The 19,809-nt window shown below is 46.8% G+C and overlaps 1 protein-coding gene across 9 annotated transcripts in view; it reads right to left on the bottom strand.

The window, feature by feature from the left end:
- VPS35L (VPS35 endosomal protein sorting factor like) overlaps positions 1 to 19,108 on the bottom strand; it is a 150,176-nt gene extending 131,068 nt beyond the window's left edge. For 6 of the 9 annotated variants that reach the window (XR_010152569.1, XR_008539754.1, XR_008539756.1 and 3 more), the window contains exons 1-4: positions 18,872 to 19,094; positions 9,657 to 9,756; positions 5,009 to 5,176; positions 1,376 to 1,498 (exon numbers count right to left, since the gene is read on the bottom strand). Coding sequence is in view for 5 of the 9 variants with exons in the window: in XM_016929581.4 (XP_016785070.2) it covers positions 1,376 to 1,498; positions 5,009 to 5,176; positions 9,657 to 9,756; positions 18,872 to 18,939 (459 nt within the window). In the remaining 4 variants the exon portion in view is untranslated. Of the gene's footprint in view, positions 1 to 1,375; positions 1,499 to 5,008; positions 5,357 to 9,656; positions 9,757 to 18,871 lie in introns of all 9 variants that reach the window. The other 3 variants (XM_063797706.1, XM_063797705.1, XM_016929579.4) reach the window with 2 other exon arrangements.
- Between the last annotated feature and the right edge of the window lie 701 nt (positions 19,109 to 19,809).

The following is a 19,809-nucleotide window of genomic DNA, read 5'->3' as shown; positions in this document are numbered from 1 at the left end:
AAAAAAAAAAAAAAGACTCAATTTAAATAGTCCAGCAATTCTGCCTATCATTCTGTTCAATGAGTACACACCCTGGGAGGAAAAAATGAAGAGAAGAGGTGTTGAGGCCAAGCGTTCCCCGTGGCCTGCCAAGTTCACTGTTTCCTCCAGGGCACAGCCCCATTTGTAGATGGACACGCTGCTACATTTCTCAGCCTCCCTGCATCTATGCGTGGCCCATGATCACACCTTCAAGACAAATGTAACTGAAAGTGTTGGGGGACCCCAAGAAGTCTTCCTAAATGAGAGGGGGTGCATCTTTCTTTCCCTTTCCTCCCTCTGTCTACCAACATGAATGTGAGGCAACACTCTACACAGCCGAGGAGCAAGAAAGAATGCGGCGGAACCCTGATGCCCTCGGAGCTGCCAAACCAGCCCTGGACTCCCTCCTCGAGACTTTTCTCCAGCGTAAGGAGGGATACAGGTCACTCTTGTTTACAAGGCTAGCAGGGGCTTTAGTTCTAAGCAACTGAACCCAGTCCTAACTCACACAGGCATTAACCTGACTGGGTTGGTCTCAGCTCTCCTGAGTCTTTCCTTCCACAGCAATTTGCCAAGTGGAGGGTAAGCCTCGAATTTCGTAAGTGTCTTGAGGCCAAAGCCAACTACTTCACCTAATGGCCATCCAGAGAAACAGTAAATTTCCAGCTCCAGGAGAAAACCCAGCTATATGGGATTACTGAGTGACACCTTTCTCCTCCAGTGTTGTGCTCTCCTCCCTTAATTCATTTTTTAAATTAATTAATTAATTAATTAATTTTTTTTGAGACAGGGTCTCACTCTGTCACCAAGGCTGGAGTGCAGTGGCATGATCTCTGCGCGATGCAACCTCCACTTCCCGGGTTCAAGCAATTCTCATGCCTCAACCTCCTCAGTAGCTAGGATTACAGGTGCCCGCCACCACGCCTGGCTAATTTTTTTAGTAGGGACGGGGTTTCACTACGTTGGCCAGGCTGGTCTCGAACTCCTGACCTCAAGTGATCTGCCCACCTTGGCCTCCCAAAGTGCTGGGATAACAGGTGTGAGCCACCGTGCCCAACCTCCTCCCTTCATAATTCAAACCTCCTCCCAAAGACAAGACTCTGCTGTTCTAATTCTTTCTCTGGCCTGTGCCACATCCCTGATCCTTAACATATTTTTTTGGGAAACCTGTCAGCACATTTTTCTGCCAACAACACTGACATACTACGTGAAGCCTTATATGTGAGCTTTTAAGAGAAGTAGAAAAATAAATAAATAAGTGAAACTTACAGAGCCCAGGAGTTGAAGCAACATAACAAAAAGAAATTACTACTAACTCCAAAGTAGACCCTGGAGAGGGTCTCCTGGTACTCACAATAGACAGCTTTTCGGTAGTGGTGTACCGGGCAAGGATTTCTCCCCGTTTGTTGGCCCAAGGCTCAAAATCCGATCCTACAACGGAGTTATCATCTCTATCACGTTTCCTTCTGGAGCTGTCCTAAAGAAAGGCAAGATAATCTCTTCAGCAGCAATATCATTTTGATCTTTAAATATATACATATATAAATAGAAGCCAGATAGTCCTTTACTGTGGAATAAAAGAGATCTGTCTCAAGGTTTACTATCATAAAAAAAATTACAGCGCCAGGCATGGTGGCTCACACCTGTAATCCCAGCACTTTGGGAGGCCAAGGTGGACGGATCACTTAAGGGCGGGGGTTTAACACCAGCGTAGCCAACATGGTAAAACCCCGTCTCTACTAAAAATACAAAAATTAGCCAGGTGCATGCCTGTAGTCCCAGCTACTCAGGAGACTGAGGCAGGACAATCACTTGAACCTGGAAGGCAGAGGTTGCAGTGAGCCAAGATTGTACCACTGCACTCCAGTCTGAGTGACAGAGCAAGACTGCATCTCAAAAAAAAAATTCAGGCCATTTCATCATAAATGGACAATAAACATATCAAAAAATGCTCAAACTCATTAAGAATTAAGGAAAGGATAGTTGGAAAAGACCACTTTTTCAACTATCAGAATGTCAAAGAGTTAAAATGCTGGCTGATGTCAGGCTGGCAAGGATGCAGGGAAACAGACCCTCTTCAACATCACTGGTGGAAATGCAGACTGGTTAACTCTTTTTGGAGGACAATTTGGTGATAGCCATCAAAACCTTAAATACACATTGCCTTATGCCAGCAAAGAGATGGAGTCTCGCTCTGTTGCCCAGGCTGGAGTGCAGTGACGTGATCTCTACTCACTGCAATCTCCGCCTCCCAGGTTCAAGCGATTCTCCTATCTCAGCCTCCCGAGTAGCTGGGATTACAGGTGCCTGCCACCACACCTGGCTAATTTTTGTATTTTTAGTAGAGATGGTGTTTCACCACGTTGGTCCGGCTGGTCTCGAATTCCTGACCTCGTGATCCGCCCGCCTCAGCCTCCCAAAGTGCTGGGATTACAGGCGTGACCCACTGCGCCTGGCCAACCAGCAAAGAACTTCTAGGAAGCTATCCTGCAGAAATCCTTGCAGACATGCACCAAGATGTGTGTGTGTTCGAGACACATGGTGCGCTGCTGTTTGTACCAGCAAAACCCAGAAACTACCTGGGATATCCTCTAACTGATGGATACATCAGTAGAGGAATGGCAAATTAAAATAGGTAAATCCAGTCTTTAGAATACCATACAGTTGGTCAAAATAATAAGGTTGTTCTAAATGTACTAACATGGATAGTTCTCCAAGACATATGGTCAAGTTAAAAAAAAAAAAAATCGGCTGGGCGGCATGGCTCAAACTTGTAATCCCAGCACTTTGGGAGGCCAATGTGGGCAGATCACCTGAGGTTAGGAGTTCGAGACCAGCCTGGCCAATGTGACGAAACCTTGTCTCTACAAAAAATACAAAAATTAGCCAGGTGTGGTGGCACATGCCTGTAATCCCAGCTACTAGGTAGGCTGAGGCAGGAGAATCACTTGAACCCAGGAGACAGAGGTCACAGTGAGCCAAGATCGCGCCACTGCACTCTAGCCTGGGCAACAGAATGAGACTCCATCTCAAAAAATAAAATAAAATAAAATAAAATAAATTAAAAAAAAAAAGCTGTGGGGTGCAGTGGCTCAGGCCTGTAATCCTAGCAACTCTGGTAGGCCAAGGCAGGAGGACTGCTTGCGCCCAGGAGTTTGAGACCAGCTTTGGCAACACAGTGAGACCCTGACTCTACCAAAAAATCCAAAATTAGCTGAGTGCGGTGGCGCACACCTGAAGTCCCAGCTGCTCGAGAGGCTGAGGCAGGGGGATTGTTTGAGCCCAGGAGTTTAAGGCTGCAGCGAGCTATGATCATGCCACTGCAGTCCAGCCTAGGCAAAAGAGCAAGACTATCTCCAAAAAAACAAGTCACAAAACAGCAGTTTCATTTATGTAACAATGGTAAATAATATATGAAACACAGGCCGGGCGCAGTGGCTCACACCTGTAATTGCAGCACTTTGGGAGGCCGAGGTGGGTGGATCACGAGGTCAGGCGTTCGAGACCAGCCTGGCCAATATAGTGAAACCCCGTCTCCACTAAAATACAAAAATTAGCTGGGCATGGTGGCACGTGCCTGTAGTCCCAGCCACTCGGGAGGCTGAGGCAGGAGAATTGCTTGAACCCGGGAGGTGGAGGCTGCAGCAAGTCGAGATCACCCCACTTCACACCAGCCCGGGTGACAGTGTGAGACTTCATCTCAAAAAAAAAATATATATATATATATATGAAACACAGCATAGGATGATGATCGAGAGCATGTATTCTGAAGTCAGACTGGCCGGGTTTGAATCCCAGCTTGGATGTGACTTGTTATCTCTATCCCTCCATGGCTGCCTCTTTAATGAGGATTCCAATACCTCTCACAAGGTAGTAAGAGAACCAAATACGAAATGCACTCCAAAAAAATGCCTGCCATGCAGTAAGTTGATGCTGTAATTATTTATATATGAGTATGTATGGGAATGCTCAGAAACTGCTGTCGCAGGTATCTATGAAAATACAGGGGAAAAGCTATGGAAGAAGACACATTACAGCCATCATTCTCACAACCGCCAGGGTGGAGATTGGAATGAGGATTGCTCTACATGACTTTATCTGTAGTGTCTGACTTTTTCACATCAAAATGAGTGATTTACTTATGTAATTATGTAAAAAGATTTATAAGAAGAATAAAATTAAAATTAAAAATAAATTTTAAGAGCCAGGTGCAGTGGCTCATGCCTGTAATCCCAGTGCTTTGGGAGGTTGAGGCAGGTGGATCACTTGAGGTCAAGAGTTCAAGACCAGCCTGGTCAACATGATGAAAGCCCATCTCTACCAAAAAACACAAAAATTAGCTGGGCGTGGTGGTGCATGCCTGTCCCAGCAATTTGGCAGGCTGAGGTGAGAGAATTGCTTGAACCCGGAGTCGGAGGCTGCAGTGAGACTGCACCACTGCACTCCAGTTTGGGTGACACAGCAAGGCTGTCTGAAAAAAATATTAAATTAAATTAAAAAATAAAAATAAATTTTAAAATGCTTTCAAACAAAAAAGAAACAAAAAGACTTCACAGAGCTACACCAGCCTCTCATGTCAGGATGACCTGAACTGTTCCAACCAGAAGGTACCGTGTGCATTACTTGTGCAACTTAAAAAAGGGGAAGAAGCTTTAGGAGGCTTAGGTGGGAGGATCGCTTGAGGCTTGGAGTACGAGACCACCCTGGGCAACATAGCAAGACCCCACCTCTACAACAAAATAAAAAATTAACCAGGCACAGTAGTGTGTACCTATAATCCCAGCTATTCAGGAGGGTGAGGTGGGAGAATTGCTTGAGCCCCGGAGTTGGAGGCTGCAGTGAGCCATGACCACACCACTGCACTCCAGCCTGGGTGACAGAGACTCTGTCTCTTAGGGGAAAAAAAAGGGCAGGGCACAAGAAAACCACCCATTCCTGCAACCACAAAACCGACGCCCACTGGACGACCATGGCCGGGGTGCATTACCATGGCAGCTGCCAAGGCTGCGGGGTCAGCAGTGGCTGCAAACATGGAGAGGGGGTCAGTCCCATCGAGGACGCTGCTCAGCGGGTCCACCACGGAGCTGGAGGAGGAGGAGGACGTGGAAGAAGTGCTTCCTTTCCGGTTCACTTTCTTTGTCTTTGACTCTGTGACCTGTGAGGAAAATTTCTGGAGGTAAAACGGAGCTCCCACAACTCTCCCCAGTGAAACACTCCAGTGGGTACTTTCCTCCCATTCTGGTAGTTGAATGGATGGTTCATTTGCAGCAGAGACTTATCCATCTGCAGGGGATGCTTAGTTTTTGTGACAAATGGACATGACTCAGGATCACAACTGTCGAGGAAGGGAAAGTAGGAAGTTAGGGTTAGGAGTGTTAAAAAAATTAATTGAGAGGTCACTGGACTGAGATGGCTACAGCACCTGGGGTTCCCTATGTAGCAAACCAAAATCCAACTCAATATAAGTAGCAAAATGGAACTTAAGCTTAATCAGTTGCAAATCGCCAACTACCCGCTAACTAGAGACTACCAATCAAAACCAACAACTAACATCTAAGCAGGGAATTTCTACTTTAACCAGGTACTTTTTTTTTGTCTTTCTCCCTTGAACACCTCATAAAAGTTAAGTTTTCCGCTGGGTGCAGTGGCTCATGCCTGTATCCCAACACCTTGTGGTGCTGAGGCAGAAGGATCACTTGAAGCCAGGAGTTTGAGATCAGCCTGGGCAACATGGCGAAGTCCTATCTCTACAAAAGATATGAAAACAATCCAGGTGTGGTGGTACATGCCTGTGGTCCCAGCTACTCAGAAGGCTGAAGTGGGAGGATGGCTGGAGCCCAGGAGGTGGAGGTTGCAGTGAGCCGAGATCGCACCACTGCACTCCAAGCTGTTAAATTTATGTGGTCTCTGCCCCCAGTTCCTCCCACAGAGCTCCTAATACCCTAGGAGATTTCCTGGGTGATAGGAGCATCTTTTGTCCTAATAAGGTGACTCCCGATGGGCTCCTGCAGAGCTTCAGGATAGGGTCTGGTCACCAGAAAGACCAAGCCATGATTAGAAGATTGGAGCTTTCAGCCCCATTCCCCATCCTTCGGGAAGGTGAGAGGGCTGGAGACCAAATGAATAATCAATCATGCCTATGCAACGATGCCTCAAAAAAAAAAAACCATGAAAAACGGGGTTTTGAGAGGCAGAGGTTGCAGTGAGCTGAGAATGTGCCATTGCACTCCAGCTGGGCGATACAGTGAGACCCTGTCTCAAAAAAAAAAAAAAAGGGGGGGCGGGTTTGAAGAGCTTCCAGGTAGGTGAACAAGAACACATCGAGGTACCTGGAGGGGACATGAAAGCTCTGTGTGCCCCTTCCCCTGGGCCTCACCCTACGTACCTCTTCATCTGGCTGTTCATCTGTATTCTTTGTAATATCCTTAATAATAAACTGGTAAGTACCAGTAAATACTAAATAATAAACTGGTAAGTATAAGTAAATGTTTCCCTAGTTCTGTGAGCCACTATAGCAAATTATTGAACATGAGGGAGGGAGGCATGGGAACTCCCAATGTGTAGCAAAGTTGGAGTTTCTGAAGTGAAGATGTCTTTTTTTTTTTTTTTTTTTTGGAGACAGGGTCTCACTTTGTCACTAAGCCTGGAGTGCAATGGTGTGATCACGGTTCACTGTACCCTCGACATCCTGGGCACAAGCAATCTTCCTGCCTCCGTCTCCTGAGTAGCTGGGACTACAAGCACACCATCACACTTTGCTAATTGTTTTTTTACTTTTTGTAGCAGTGGGGTATCACTATGTTGCCCAGGCTGGTCTCGAACTCCTGGGCCCAAGGGATCTTCTCATCTAGCATCCCAAAGTGCTGGGAGTACAGGCATGAGCTACCATACTGGGCCAGGGCTGTCTCACTGAGGACCTTGCCCTCAAACCTGTCGAGTCAGATGCCAACTGCCGGTGATGGCTGCCTGAATGGAGTTGAACTGCAGTCTAGGGGAGGGAGAGAAGCACCTCCCATTGGGGTACATTTGCTGTTTTTGTCTGCCTGGCACCCATTCCTCCACCTCACAGGCTTAATACTTAATACCCCAATTTTTATTTGAGAAAACATCTCTCCCCCACACTCAGTTCCTACAGGCCTGGTGGGGTGAACTCTGTTCTCAGTTCCCAAGGTGAGCATTAGACCTACCCCAATCTATCAACTTATTCTATACAGCAGGTCACCAATGCTGGTTCAGGGCAGGGCGCATAACAAAACTGGGTCAATGAAAACTGCTTGAGAAAAGCATTTTCCTGCTGCTGATGTTGCTAACCTAACAGGATAGGCCTGGAGCTGCAGCAGCTCTTCTCAGCTATTCTGTTATGGTATGGGTGTTAAATCAAGTTTAGCCTAAAGCTGTCTCCTTACCTATTTTAAGTTTGGCCTAAAGGTTTCTCTGCACATAGTGAACTATAACCTCATTGGACATGTAAACAGAGTGTAACCTACTCTTGTGCCAATCACCAAGTTTTGGCCAATTAAAGGGGGCCAACTGGGCCGGGCACAGTGGCTCATACCTGTAATCCCAGCACTTTGGGAGGCTGAGGCAGGCGGATCACCTGAGGTCAGGAGTTTGAGACCAGCCTGGCCAACATGGTGAAACCGTGTCTCTACTAAAAAGACAAAAAAATTAGCCGGGCATGGTGGCGGGCGCCTGTAGTCCCAGCTACTCAGGAGGCTGAAGCAGGAGAATCACTTGAACCCGGGAGGTAGAGGTTGCAGTGAGTTGAGATTGTGCCATTGCACTCCAGCCTGGGCAAGGGTGAAACTCTGTCTCAAAAAAAAGAAAAAAAAGCGGGGGCCAACTGTTCAAATTGGGTTCAAATAAGGCAAATACTGAACTGTAACCCATCCAGCTGTTTCTGTACCTCACTTCTATTTTCTGAATGTCACTTTCCTTTTTGTGTCCATACATCTGCTACCACGTGACTGTGCTGGAGCCTCTCTGAACCTACTCTGGCTCAGGAGGCTGCCCAATTCATGAATTATTCTTTGCTCAATTAAGCTCCATTAAATTTAATTTGGCTCAGAATTTTCCTTTTATTTTTTTGAGATGGAGTCTCTCTCTGTTGCCCAGGATGGAGGGCAGTGGCGTGATCTTAGCTCACTGCAACCTCTGCCTCCTGGGTTTAAGTGATTCTCCTCTCTTAGTCTCCTGAGTAGTTGGGACTACAGGCATATGCCACTATGCCCAGCTAATTTTTATATTTTTAGTAGAGATGGGGTTTTGCCATGTTGGCCAGGCTGGTGTCGAACTCCTGACCTCAGGTGATCCACCCACTTCAGCCTCCCAAAGTGCTGAAATTATGGGTGTGAGGCATGGAGCCCGGCCAAGAATTTTCTTTTAACATGGGGAACGGGCACCTGAGAATGAACGCAACTGTGGCTGTGCTGAGGTCACCCACAGCCACACAACAGCATGGGGATTGAAGGGGTCCTGGGAGGCTGAATCTCAGTCTTGGGGTCTTCTGCTTTATGCAATCATCTCCATACATTCCCAGAGCCTCCATGCTGACAATCACATCTTCTCTTCTCCCCAACATGACAACCGTGTAGTTTCTATTACTTGCTAATAAGACAGTACCAACCTGGCAGAGAGGAACCAGCCAAGTCTCTTGCCTGCTTTTGTTTTTATTTTTTAAATAAACCCACAGATAGACTAAAATGCTATTCAGGACAGCACTCTCTGCTGGCAATTAGAGTGACTCTTATATTCCAAATACAAAAATTAAAAGTCAAGATACATTTTGTTGACACAGCCAAATCAGGAACAAAGTCATCCCATTCACAAGGCAACCTCACTAAGGAGGAAGGAAGGGAGTAAAAATGGTGCTGGGTGAGGCCAATATTACAAAAAAGAGGCAGTGAACAAACTGGTTGATTTAAATATGCAGGCCGGGCGAGGTGGCTCACTCCTGTAATCCCAGCAGTTTGGGAGGCCAAGGTGGTTGGATCACCTGAGGTCAAGGGTTCGAGACCAGCCTGGCCAGCATGGCGAAACCCTGTCTCTACTAAAAATAAAAAAATTAGCAAAAATTAGCCAAGCATGATGATGCATGCCTGTACTCCCAGCTACTTGGGAGGCTGAGGCAGGTGAATCGCTTGAACCTGGGAGGCAGAGGTTGCCGTGAGCTAAGATCACACCACTGCACTCCAGCCTGGGCTACAAAGTGAAACTCCATCTCAAAAATAAATCAGGCTGGGCACGGTGGCTCACACCCGTAATCTTTGTGAGATGGAGGTGGACAGATTGTCTGAGCTCAGGAGTTCAAGACCAGCCTGGGCAACATGGTGAAACCCCATCTCTACTAAAAAAATACAAAAACTTACCCAGGCATGGTGGCGTATGCCTATAGCCCCAGCTACTCGGGAGGCTGAGGCAGGAGAATCGCTTAAACCCAGGAGGCAGACGTCAGAGGTTGCCGTGAGCCACCACTGCACTCCAGCCTGGGCAACAGAGCAAGACTCTGTCTGAAAAAAAAAAAAATCAAATATGCAAAAGTGGCTACCACTGGCAAAACGGAAAAGACTCAGGAAGATTGTCTTTCATTTCAAGGGATAAGAATATCATTCAGAAAGACCCTTAACAAAACTTACAGTTATGGGTTTCAGAGGGTGATAGTCCCCAAACTCCAATGGTACAGCCTCCAGTCGGCATGATGCAAATTCAGCTTTGTAGTTCCTATTCCTGGAGTGCCTGGTAAACAGCGAAACACAGCCAATTAGTGGATGGGGGTACTTAAAACGCTAAAAACTTCTGATGAGACTTCTTCAATGACAAGGTAGTTTAGAACAGCACAATATTCCCACCAAAGTTGAAAAGAAACTACATTTAAAAACAAATTTTTTGGCCAGGCGCAGTGGCTCACATCTGTAATCCCAGCAATTTGGGCGGCCTAGGTGGGTGGATCACGTGAGGTCAGGAGTTTGAGACCAGCCTGGCCAACATGGTAAAACACCATCTTTACTAAAAATACAAAACTTCGGTGGGTGCGGTGGTGCGGTGGTGCACGGTAATCCCAGCTACTTGGGAGGCTGACGCAGAAGAATCGCTTGAACCTGGGAGGTGGAGGTCATGGTGAACTGAGATCACACCACTCCACTCCAGCCTGGGCCACAGAGTGAGACTCCATGGCAAACAAAAAACAAAACACAACATTTAAAAAAATCTGTTTGGCCGGGTGCAGTGGTTCATGCCTATAATTCCAGCACTTTGGGAGGCCGAGGCAGGCGGATCACGAGGTCAGGAGATTGAGATCATCCTAGTTAACATGGTGAATCCTCATCTCTACTAAAAATACAAAAAATTAGCCGGGCGTGGTGGCACACGCCTGTAATCCCAGCTACTTGGGAGGCTGAGGCAGGAGAATCACTTCAACCAGGAGGCGGAGGTTGCAGTAAGCTGAGATCATGCCACTGCACTCCAGCCTGGGGGACAGAGTGAGACTCCGTCTCAAAAAATATATATATATTTGAAGGTATAAACAGCTGCCAGCATACTGGACTTGTTATGCCACACACCAGAACAAAGGGAAACTCACTAAGGTGACTCTAACACTCCTTGCCCAGCTTTCCTGCTGAGGGCATTTGTGAATTTTCAGCACAGGACAAGAGGCTGATGCCAAGCACAGGGCGGCTGTGAGGCAGCAGAGCAGCTAAAGGGGCTCTAAGGAAACCTCGCAGAGCTGCACAGATAAACAGGAGTTCAGGGCTATCAAGACAGCCAGGAGGAAGAGGAGAGAGCACAGAGAAGACAGAATTCCAGCCCAGATTTCCCCTCAAGGTATTCGCCCATTGAGCTGCATAGGGCAAGAGAAAGGAGCCACGCAGAAAGGAGATGAAGAGCTCACCGTGTTTTCATTGGTTTCTTGAGGGTTCAAAAAGAGAAAGGATTCATGAGCTGGAAAATAAAGGGGGAGACTGAAGCATGGAGCAGAAAAAGAACAGGAAGACAGGTAGAATTTCAAAGACACAAGCAACGTGAAGAGAAGGCCTAACACACATATAACTGGAATCCCAAAGAGGAGAGAGAGAATGTGCAAGAACAGTCTCTGAAGAGATAATAGGTGAAACTTTTCCAAAACCAAAGACAGACATCAAGCTACAGACTCAAGAAACATCTGTGGCCCAAGTAGGATAAGTACAAAAGCAAATAAACAAAACACACTTGGAGCCTTCATAGTAAAATTTATAGAAACCAAACAGAATTTTTCCTTTCCTTTTTTTTTTTTTTTAAGTTTTTTTGAGAGTTGGCATCTTCCTATGTTGCCCAGGCTGGTCTTAAACTCCTGAGCTCAAGTGATCCTCCTGCCTCAGCCTCCCAAAGTGCCAGGATTACAGGCATGAGCCACCACTCCCAGCCTTCTTTGAGCATTTTAAAGATACGGTCCCTGTGTCTTCTGTGCTCATCTTTGTGCTGCAATAATAGTCTTACTGTTGCTCCTTTGAAAATAAAGTATCCGTTTTCCTTTTAAGAAATTCTCTCCGCTGGGCATGGTGGCTCACGCCTGTAATCCCAGCACTTTGGGAGGTACAGATGGGTGGACTGCTTGAGCCCAGGAGTTTGAAACCAGCCTGAGCAACATGGCGAAACCCCATCTCTACAAAATAAATAAATAAATAAATAAATTTGCTGGGTGTGGGGGTGTGTGCCTGTAGTCCCAGCTATTCTAGAGGCTGAGGTGGGAGGATCGCTTGAATCCAGGAGCTCAAAACTGCAGTCAGCTATAATCGCACCACTGCACTCCAGCCTGGGCAACAGAATGAGTCCCTCTCTCTTAAAAAGAAAAAAAAAATCTAAAGGAGAGGAACACAGGAGCGGGAGGAAGGCAGAAAATGTTTTTAAATGATTGTCTTTACATTTCTTAATCTCTATTATGAAGATCTGAGAATTTAATTTCATTGGTAATGGTTTAAAATTTTTTTAACTCACATATTTAACCAAATTGTTTATGCAATGTGTGTATCCACATATAATTTTAAAAGCTACCATAGTCACAGAACATCAGGGCCACAAAGTCATGGACAAGTTAACCCATTTGACCCCTTTCTCATCTCCTCCATTGACTCTCCAAGCAGAACATCTCAGTTAGTATGGAAAGTGACAAAGTCTCTCCTTGACCAAACTCTGGGCAGGTTCCTCTGAGTTCTCCCCAGCTAGTGCTCAGCTATTGGATTTCCATGTTTGTGTTTGCACCGCCCAGTTTTAGCAAGAATTCTGTCAAGTTGATTGAGCCAGAATCCCCCTCCATATCCAGCTGCCCTCAATATCTGATCGAATTCTTCTTCTACCCCCCACTTGGCTATAAATTCCCACTATTCCTTGTTGCATTAGGAGCTGAGGCCAATCTCTGTCCCCTATTGCAAAACCCCACTATAGTAGCCCCCCGGAATAAAGCCTGTCTCATTTCCTTTAACAAGCACCATGAATAATATTTTCGTTTTGTTTTGTTTTTGTTTGACATAAGAGTCTCGCTGGAGTGCAGTGGTGCGATCTCAGCTCACTGCAACCTCCGCATCTCAGGTTTAAGCCATCCTCCTGCCTCAGCCTCTTGAGTAGCTGGGACCACAGGCACACCCCCACGCCCGGCTAATTTTTGTATTTTTTATTAGAAACGGGGTTTCACCATGTTGGCCAAGCTGATCCCGAACTCCTGACCTCAGGTGATCCACCTGCTTCAGTCTCCCAAACTGCTGAGATTAGAAACATGAGCCACTGAGCCCGGCCAATAGTTTTTCTTTAACAAAAGACATGTGCACTTCTCATTTGTAAAATATCCCATCCCAGTAAAACAGCTTTTCTGGGCACACGGGACAATTCTTGTCTCTCCCAACCCACTTTAGGGAAAGAGGAACCTCAAAGAGCACAGGGACTTTCCCTGGCCTCCAAGTCCCTTAAATTCATCCCCCCGCCCCATCTTCAGCTCCCATTTAGATTCACAACTTCATTAACCTTTGTATGAAATACTAGCACCCCAGATCTAATTGTGCCGTGCAACTAGTCAGCTTTACCCAATACCCTCCATTAACCCAGAAACCCAAGCCAGCACAAACGAATTGAGCTCCCATGTCATTTCATTTCTATCCTTTCTAAATGAACTCGGCTTCGAGTGTAGGAAAGGAGGAGAAAGGCTGGTTGACAATAATGAACCAGTTCTACTTTTATTTTATTTTATTTTTTGAGGCGGAGTCTCACTCTGTCGCCCAGGCTGGAGTGCAGTGGCGCGATCTCCGCTCAGTGCAAACTCCGCCTCCCGGGCTCACGCCATTCTCCTGCCTCAGCCTCCCCAGTAGCTGGGACTACAGGTGCCCGCCACCACACCCGGCTAATTTTTTTGTATTTTTAGTAGAGACGGGGGTTTCACTGTGTTAGCCAGGATGGTCTCGATCTCCCGACCTCGTGATCTGCCCACCTCAGCCTCCCAAAGTGCTGGGATTACAGGCGTGAGCCACCGCACCTGGCCCCTACTTTTATTTTTTTTAAGGGAAAATCCCTTTCACAATAATTTGCCTAGTCCCTCTGGGGTCATATTTACAAAATATACACTATCTTCATCTTCCAAAAGATTGCAATTGAAATCACCTATGAAATATTCCTCCAAACTCCCATCCCATCAAGGATGCTATCAGGCAATCCTCGATTTATTAAAAAAAAAAAAAAACACAAAGGATAAATTTGAATAAGAGTCATCAACAGTCAAGATGGAGTTTAAAACATCAAAGTACACTTTTCCTCTTTTCAAATCACTTCTTTTTTTTTTTTTTTAGACAGAGTATTGCTTTGTCCCCCAGGATGGAGTGCAGTGGCATGATCTCGGCTCACTGCAACCTCCGCCTCCTGGATTCACTCAATTCTCCTGCCTCAGCCTCCCAAGTGACTGGGATTACAGGTGTGTGTCACCATGCCTGGCTAATTTTTTTATTTTTAGTAGAGACGGGCTTTCACCATTTTGGCCAGGCTGGTCTAGAACTCCTGACCTCAAGTGAACCACCCACCTTGGCCTCCCAAAGTGCTGGGATTATAGGTGTGAGCCACCACGCCCAGCCTCAAATGACTCTTAATTTTATCTGTTGTCAAGAAAAGTAGAATGTTGAAAGGTTCATTTAACAAAGTAGAAAATTGAATGTGACAGGGAAGTCTGTTCCAAATGTGTTTTCTGTCCCTATTAGAATTACTAACAATCAACAGCTGAGCAAACGCTAGATCAAAACAGAAATATGACTTTATATGCAACAATCAAATGACTGTTCTCATTTATTATGCACTTACTGTATACCAGGCTCTGGGCCAGCCTTTACCTCCGTTTCCTCATGTAATCAACCCAATAAGGTAGGTACTAAGCCAATTTTTCAGATGAAGAAGCTGAGGCTGTTAGAATGTTGGTAACTTGTCGAAAGTGAGAGCAGCAATAGAATCAGATTCAGTAGTTCCATAGATTATCTATAAGTCATGTTGAGAACTTTAAAATTTAAGCATATGTCTATTTCCCTTAAAAGAGCCAAGTTTTGGAACAAATTTTATTTTTTTTAAAAAGGGGGATGGTGGTGAAAAAATACTGCTTCTGGGCCGGGCGCAGTGGCTCACGCCTGTAATCCCAGCACTTTGGGAGGCCGAGATGGGGAAGGCCGAGGTGGGTGGGTCACCTGAGGTGAGGAGTTCGAGACTAGCCTGGCCAACACGGCAAAACCCGTTTCTACTAGAAACACAAAAAAATTAGCCAGGCATGGTCACACACACCTGTAATCCCAGATACTCGGGAGGCTGAGGCATGAGAATTGCTTGAACTCGGGAGGTGGAGGTTGCAGTGAGCTGAGATCACGGCAGGCGAGACTGCATCTCAAAAAAAAAAATACTGCTTGTGGAAATAAATCTTAAAAAAAAATTATTTTCCTTTCTGAAAGCCCACAGTAAACCATCATATTTTGATTTTCTACCACTTCTTTGATGATTTCCTCAAATTTGCTCTCTGATCCCTAAGTCTGAGATGTTAAAGCATTTTCTTTAATCTCTGGGTCTTTGGTAAGGCTAACAGCGACCTCTTGTGGGCATTTTCTCAAAAATCATTCCTTTTCTTTTTGCTAACATAGTTGATATAAACTGGTAAAAATTCCCCATAATTCCAACCCCCAGTAATGTAAAGGGCTTGTCTGGATCACTGGCACCTGCCACAGGAAAAAAGGCCACCACTTCACACCTCCACTATTGGCTGGGCTTAGCCCTTGGCTATTCAAAGTGTGGTTCACAGATCACCAGCAATGACATCACCTGGGCGGGCTGAAATACCCCAGGCCTACAGAATCAGATCTGCATTTTAACTAAATCCTCAGGTGGTTTATATGCACATTAAGGGTTGACAATGGCCTATTTTTAAATTATTTACCTCTGATAATATGGATACACAGAAATCCCACTATGATTAACCAAATTAATCTGCTTATACTGGAAACACCAAAATCCACTAAATGCTTTGCTCAACTATTTTAATTCTCAAATAAGTTTTTGGTTACTAATCACATAATCGGACCACACAGCTTTTTCTTCCACAATCACAATATTACCCAGCCCCCTTCACCGCTACACATAAAAAAACTTAAAATGATGTAGAGATTCTGACTCCAAGGGTTGTTTTTTTTTTTTTTTTTTGAGACGGAGTCTCACTGTGTCATCCAGGCTGGAGTGCAGTGGCGCGATCTCAGCTCACTGCAACCTCTGCCTCCTGGGTTCAAGCAATTCTCCTGCCTCAGCCTCTGGACTAGCTGGGACTGCAGGCACCCGACACCACGCCTGAGGAATTTTTTTTTTTCTAGTAGAGACAGGGTTTCACTATGTTGGTCAGGCTGGTCTTGAACTCCGGACATCAAGTGATCCACCCGCCTCAGCCTCCCAAAGTGCTGGGATTAGAGGCATGAGCCACCTTGCCCGGTCCAAAGGGTGCTATAACCACAGGATTAAAGGAAAATGTGATCTAGGGTATACAGGACATCTCATCTCCTAGCCAGGCCAAAATATAGCAGGGATAGCAAAAACTGTGGGTAAAAAGGGGCATTCCTGGGAAGACCCATGACAAGGCAGTGGGATTTGGGGAACCCCGCAAGCCAGAAACCTCAGCCCAGGATATAGATTTGAAGTCCAGCTGATGAGGATGATTACTATCATAGCCTCTGGCTTCCAAACCTCAGCTATCCCTAAATTAAATTAGTGGGGCTAATTTAAGTAAACTGCTTCATCTCTCTGCCTCTATTTCTTCCTCCGAAACATGGGGTTGTTATAAGAACCTAATGATGTTACATGTTATGCACTTTACGAGTGATGTCTGACAGAAAATAAGGACTTGATAAATGTAAATTTAATGACAGAAACTCATTTCTCCTCTGCAGTCCTCCTCAGTTTCCTCATTCATTCATAAATATTATTCAGCACTCACCATTATGTTCTAGGCTCCACATACAAAGATGGACAAAACTCAGTCCCTTTAACTTTTTTTTTTTTTGAGACGGAGTCTCGCTTAGTAGCTCAGGCTGGAGTGCAATGGCACGATCTCGGCTCACTGCAACCTCCGCCTCCTGGGATCAAGTGATTCTCCCGGGATCAAGCGATTCTCCCACTTCAGCCTCCCAAGTAGCTGGGATTACAGGAACCTGCCGCCATGCCTGGCTACTTTTTGTATTTTTGTAGAGACGGGCTTTCACCATGTTGGGCAGGCTGGTCTTGGAACTCCTGACCTCAGGTGGTCCGCCCGCCTCGGCCTCCCGAAGTGCTGGGATTACAGGCATGAGCGACCGCGTCCAGCCAGTCCTTTTAACTTTTAAGGAGCAAGAAGTTTATTAGGGAAACTGAAAGATGAATGCATACTTCAAAAGGAAATGTTCAGAGCACGGGCCGGGTGTGGTAGCTCACGCCTGTAATCCCAGCACTTTGGGAACCCGAGGTGGGCGGATCACTTAAGGTCAGGAGTTCGAGACCAGCCTGTCCAACATGATGAAACACCGTCTCTACTAAAAATACAAAAAGTAGCCTGGCGTGGTGGCATCGCCTGTAATCCCAGCTACTCGGGAGAGTGAGGCAAAGAATCACTTGAACTGGGAGGCGGAGGTTGCGGTGAGCCAAGATCACGCCACTGCACTCAAGCCTGGGCGAGACTCCGTCTCAACAAAAACAACAACAACAAAATATTTAGAGCACGGCCAGATTAGGAACTATAGAGACCCTAAATACTAAAAGCGTTATGGCACCTGTTTGCCTGCTTGTAATATAAAATTAAAATTCCAAAGGTAGAAAGGTACTGGGATGCAGAGATTAAGACAGCATCTTCCTGGATTTTCTGATTGCAAACTTCAGATAAATCCACTGAAGTCAAATGTTTCTCATGTTTTTGGTTAGCTTTTTGGTCAAGCCAGCATGACTTTTTCATTTTTTATTATTATTTTTTTGAGACAGAGTCTCACTCTGTTGCCCAGGCTGGAGTGCAGTGGCATGATCTCGGTTCACTCCAGCTTCCGCCTCCCAGGTTCAAGCGACTCTCCTGCCTCACCCTCCCAAGTAGCTGGGATTACAGGTGCGTGCCACCACTAATTTAGTCCAGCTAATTTTTGTATTTTTAGTAGAGATTAGGTTTCGCCATGTTGGCCAGGCTGGTCTCGAACCCCTGACCTCAGGTGATCCACCAGCCTCGGCCTCCCAAAGTGCTGGGATTACAGGCGTGAGCCACCATACCCAGCCAGCATGACTATTAACTGAAAAAAAAAAAAAAACTCAGGGTGTGGAAGTGCTCAGAGGCATTCAATGCTGATGTAGCGTATCAAGGAAGCAGTCTCTTAAGTGTTGGGCAAATGAAAGGAATAAGACAAAATGAACTGTTTATCAAGCTCAAAAGCAGAAGGTTGTACCTGATTATTTCTAAGGTCTTTCATTTGCTCATTTAATCTAAGCTACTTCACATCATTTGAAGAGAAAGTAAATTATCTCGCTTTCTGAGATGCAGGAGAGATTCCCCGTCCCCAAATCCCACTATCATCAACAACACAACTTCCTCAAGTTCTTCACTCACACACATACCACCTGCTGAACCCCGAAGCTTCAGTCACTCATTCCTAGCTACTCCAACCGCAAGGGACCTACGGGCCTGCCAACCAGGCACACGCCACGCCCTCCCTATGGTGAACTCCTATTCATCCTCCAAGACCCAATTTAACTCCTCCTCTCTGAAGCCTCCCCCTAGCCCCCTGGTGGGGATAATCACTCCCTTCTTGGTGCCTCATCCGAATGCCTTCTTTAGACATCCCTCTACTGTGCGTCTGCTCCATTATACTGTCAGCTCCTTGAGGCCAAGGAATAAGTCTGAGGGCTGTGCCTAGGGTAGGCTGAATGGCGGCCGTTTTACAGATGAGAAAAACAAGTCTCCAGGTGAACAGAGGAGCTGAGGAAACTGACCAACAGCCAGATCTCCCGACTCGTCCAGACTTAAAGCTGAGTCCACCATTACCTTCATCCAGCGACCCCAGAACCCGTGCCAACTTCTGGGGACGCGGAAGCCTGGAAACTCAAGTTTTCTTTAGGGAATGAATGGACAGGGGCCCGTGGAAGGCGCAGAGAGGCAGCAGACGGGGAGAGAACCAAGAACCCGCCAGTCTGGCTTCAGATTGCTCCGCTGGACCGCGGTAGCGGCCAGGGATTCTACGGTCAAGACAACTTGAGGGTGGCCAGTCGACCACCAGAACCCGACAGAGAGGAATTCACACTCTCAGACCCAGGCCGACCCCATCACAAGTAAGGACAGCCCTTCTCCAAAGCCCACCCGCCGCTGCTTCCTTACCAAGGAAAGACGGCCATCTTCCCAGTCACATGACCGCTTGTTCTGGGGCCGTCTGCTCGGCTTCCCATCCTTACCCCGCCACGCCCCGCACCCCCCGGCCGCCATGTTTGTGAAGGGCAGCTGGCCGCCCCGCAGCGGCCGCACAGCACCTTCTGCAGACGCCATGCTTGTGAGGGGCAGGCGACGCTCCGCACAGCACAGGCTTCATTTTCAGCTGACGCCATGCTTGTGAGGGGCAGCTCCCCGCTCCGGACAGCCCGGGTTACAACTTCCGCCGGCGCCATGCTTCGGAGGAGCAACGTCGGCCACGGCCAGAGTGCCGTAGTTTCTATGAGTCATGATTGTAAAGGGCAGCTGTCTACAGTGCCGGGTGGTCCCGCCTGCGGGCGTCATGATGGTAAAGGGCATGACTGCTGCTTAGCCCACCTGCGTCCTCTAGGGGCAGAAAGGACTCCAGAAGGCGGCGGAGCGAAGACGCAAACTGAGGTTCAGCCAGTACCTGGTTTTGCGGCTAATACGCTGTTTGGCGTGGGACAGCCATGCCCCCTCTAGGCCGCTGCTTTACCCACTGCTTGGAGGGCGTTTTTAGGCACTTGCAGAATGCCCTTCCCACGACTAGCAACTGAGGGCTGCCCTAGATCTAATATGATTGACTACAGCTAATGCACGTGGGGGAAATTAGGGTTCGCATTTCGTCCAACTTGGCAAAGCAGTGTTTCTAGGAAGGTGGATATCCATTTCGACCACAGAACGTTTTTAAAAATTATTTTAGGCCGGGAGCGGTGGCTCAGGCCTATGATCCCAGAACTTCGGGAGGCCGAGGTGGGTGGGTCACCTGATGTCAGGAGTTCGGGACGAGCCTGGCCAACATGGTGAAACCCCGTCTCTACTAAAAAATACAAAAACTAGTTGGGTATGGTGGCGGGCGCCTGTAATCC

The sequence above is a fragment of the Pan troglodytes genome, chromosome 18, assembly GCF_028858775.2.
Source record: "Pan troglodytes isolate AG18354 chromosome 18, NHGRI_mPanTro3-v2.0_pri, whole genome shotgun sequence".
Taxonomy (NCBI): Eukaryota; Metazoa; Chordata; class Mammalia; order Primates; family Hominidae; genus Pan; species Pan troglodytes.
Note: the sequence above shows the minus strand (reverse complement) of the source record. Positions and strands in the feature narration are given on the sequence as shown.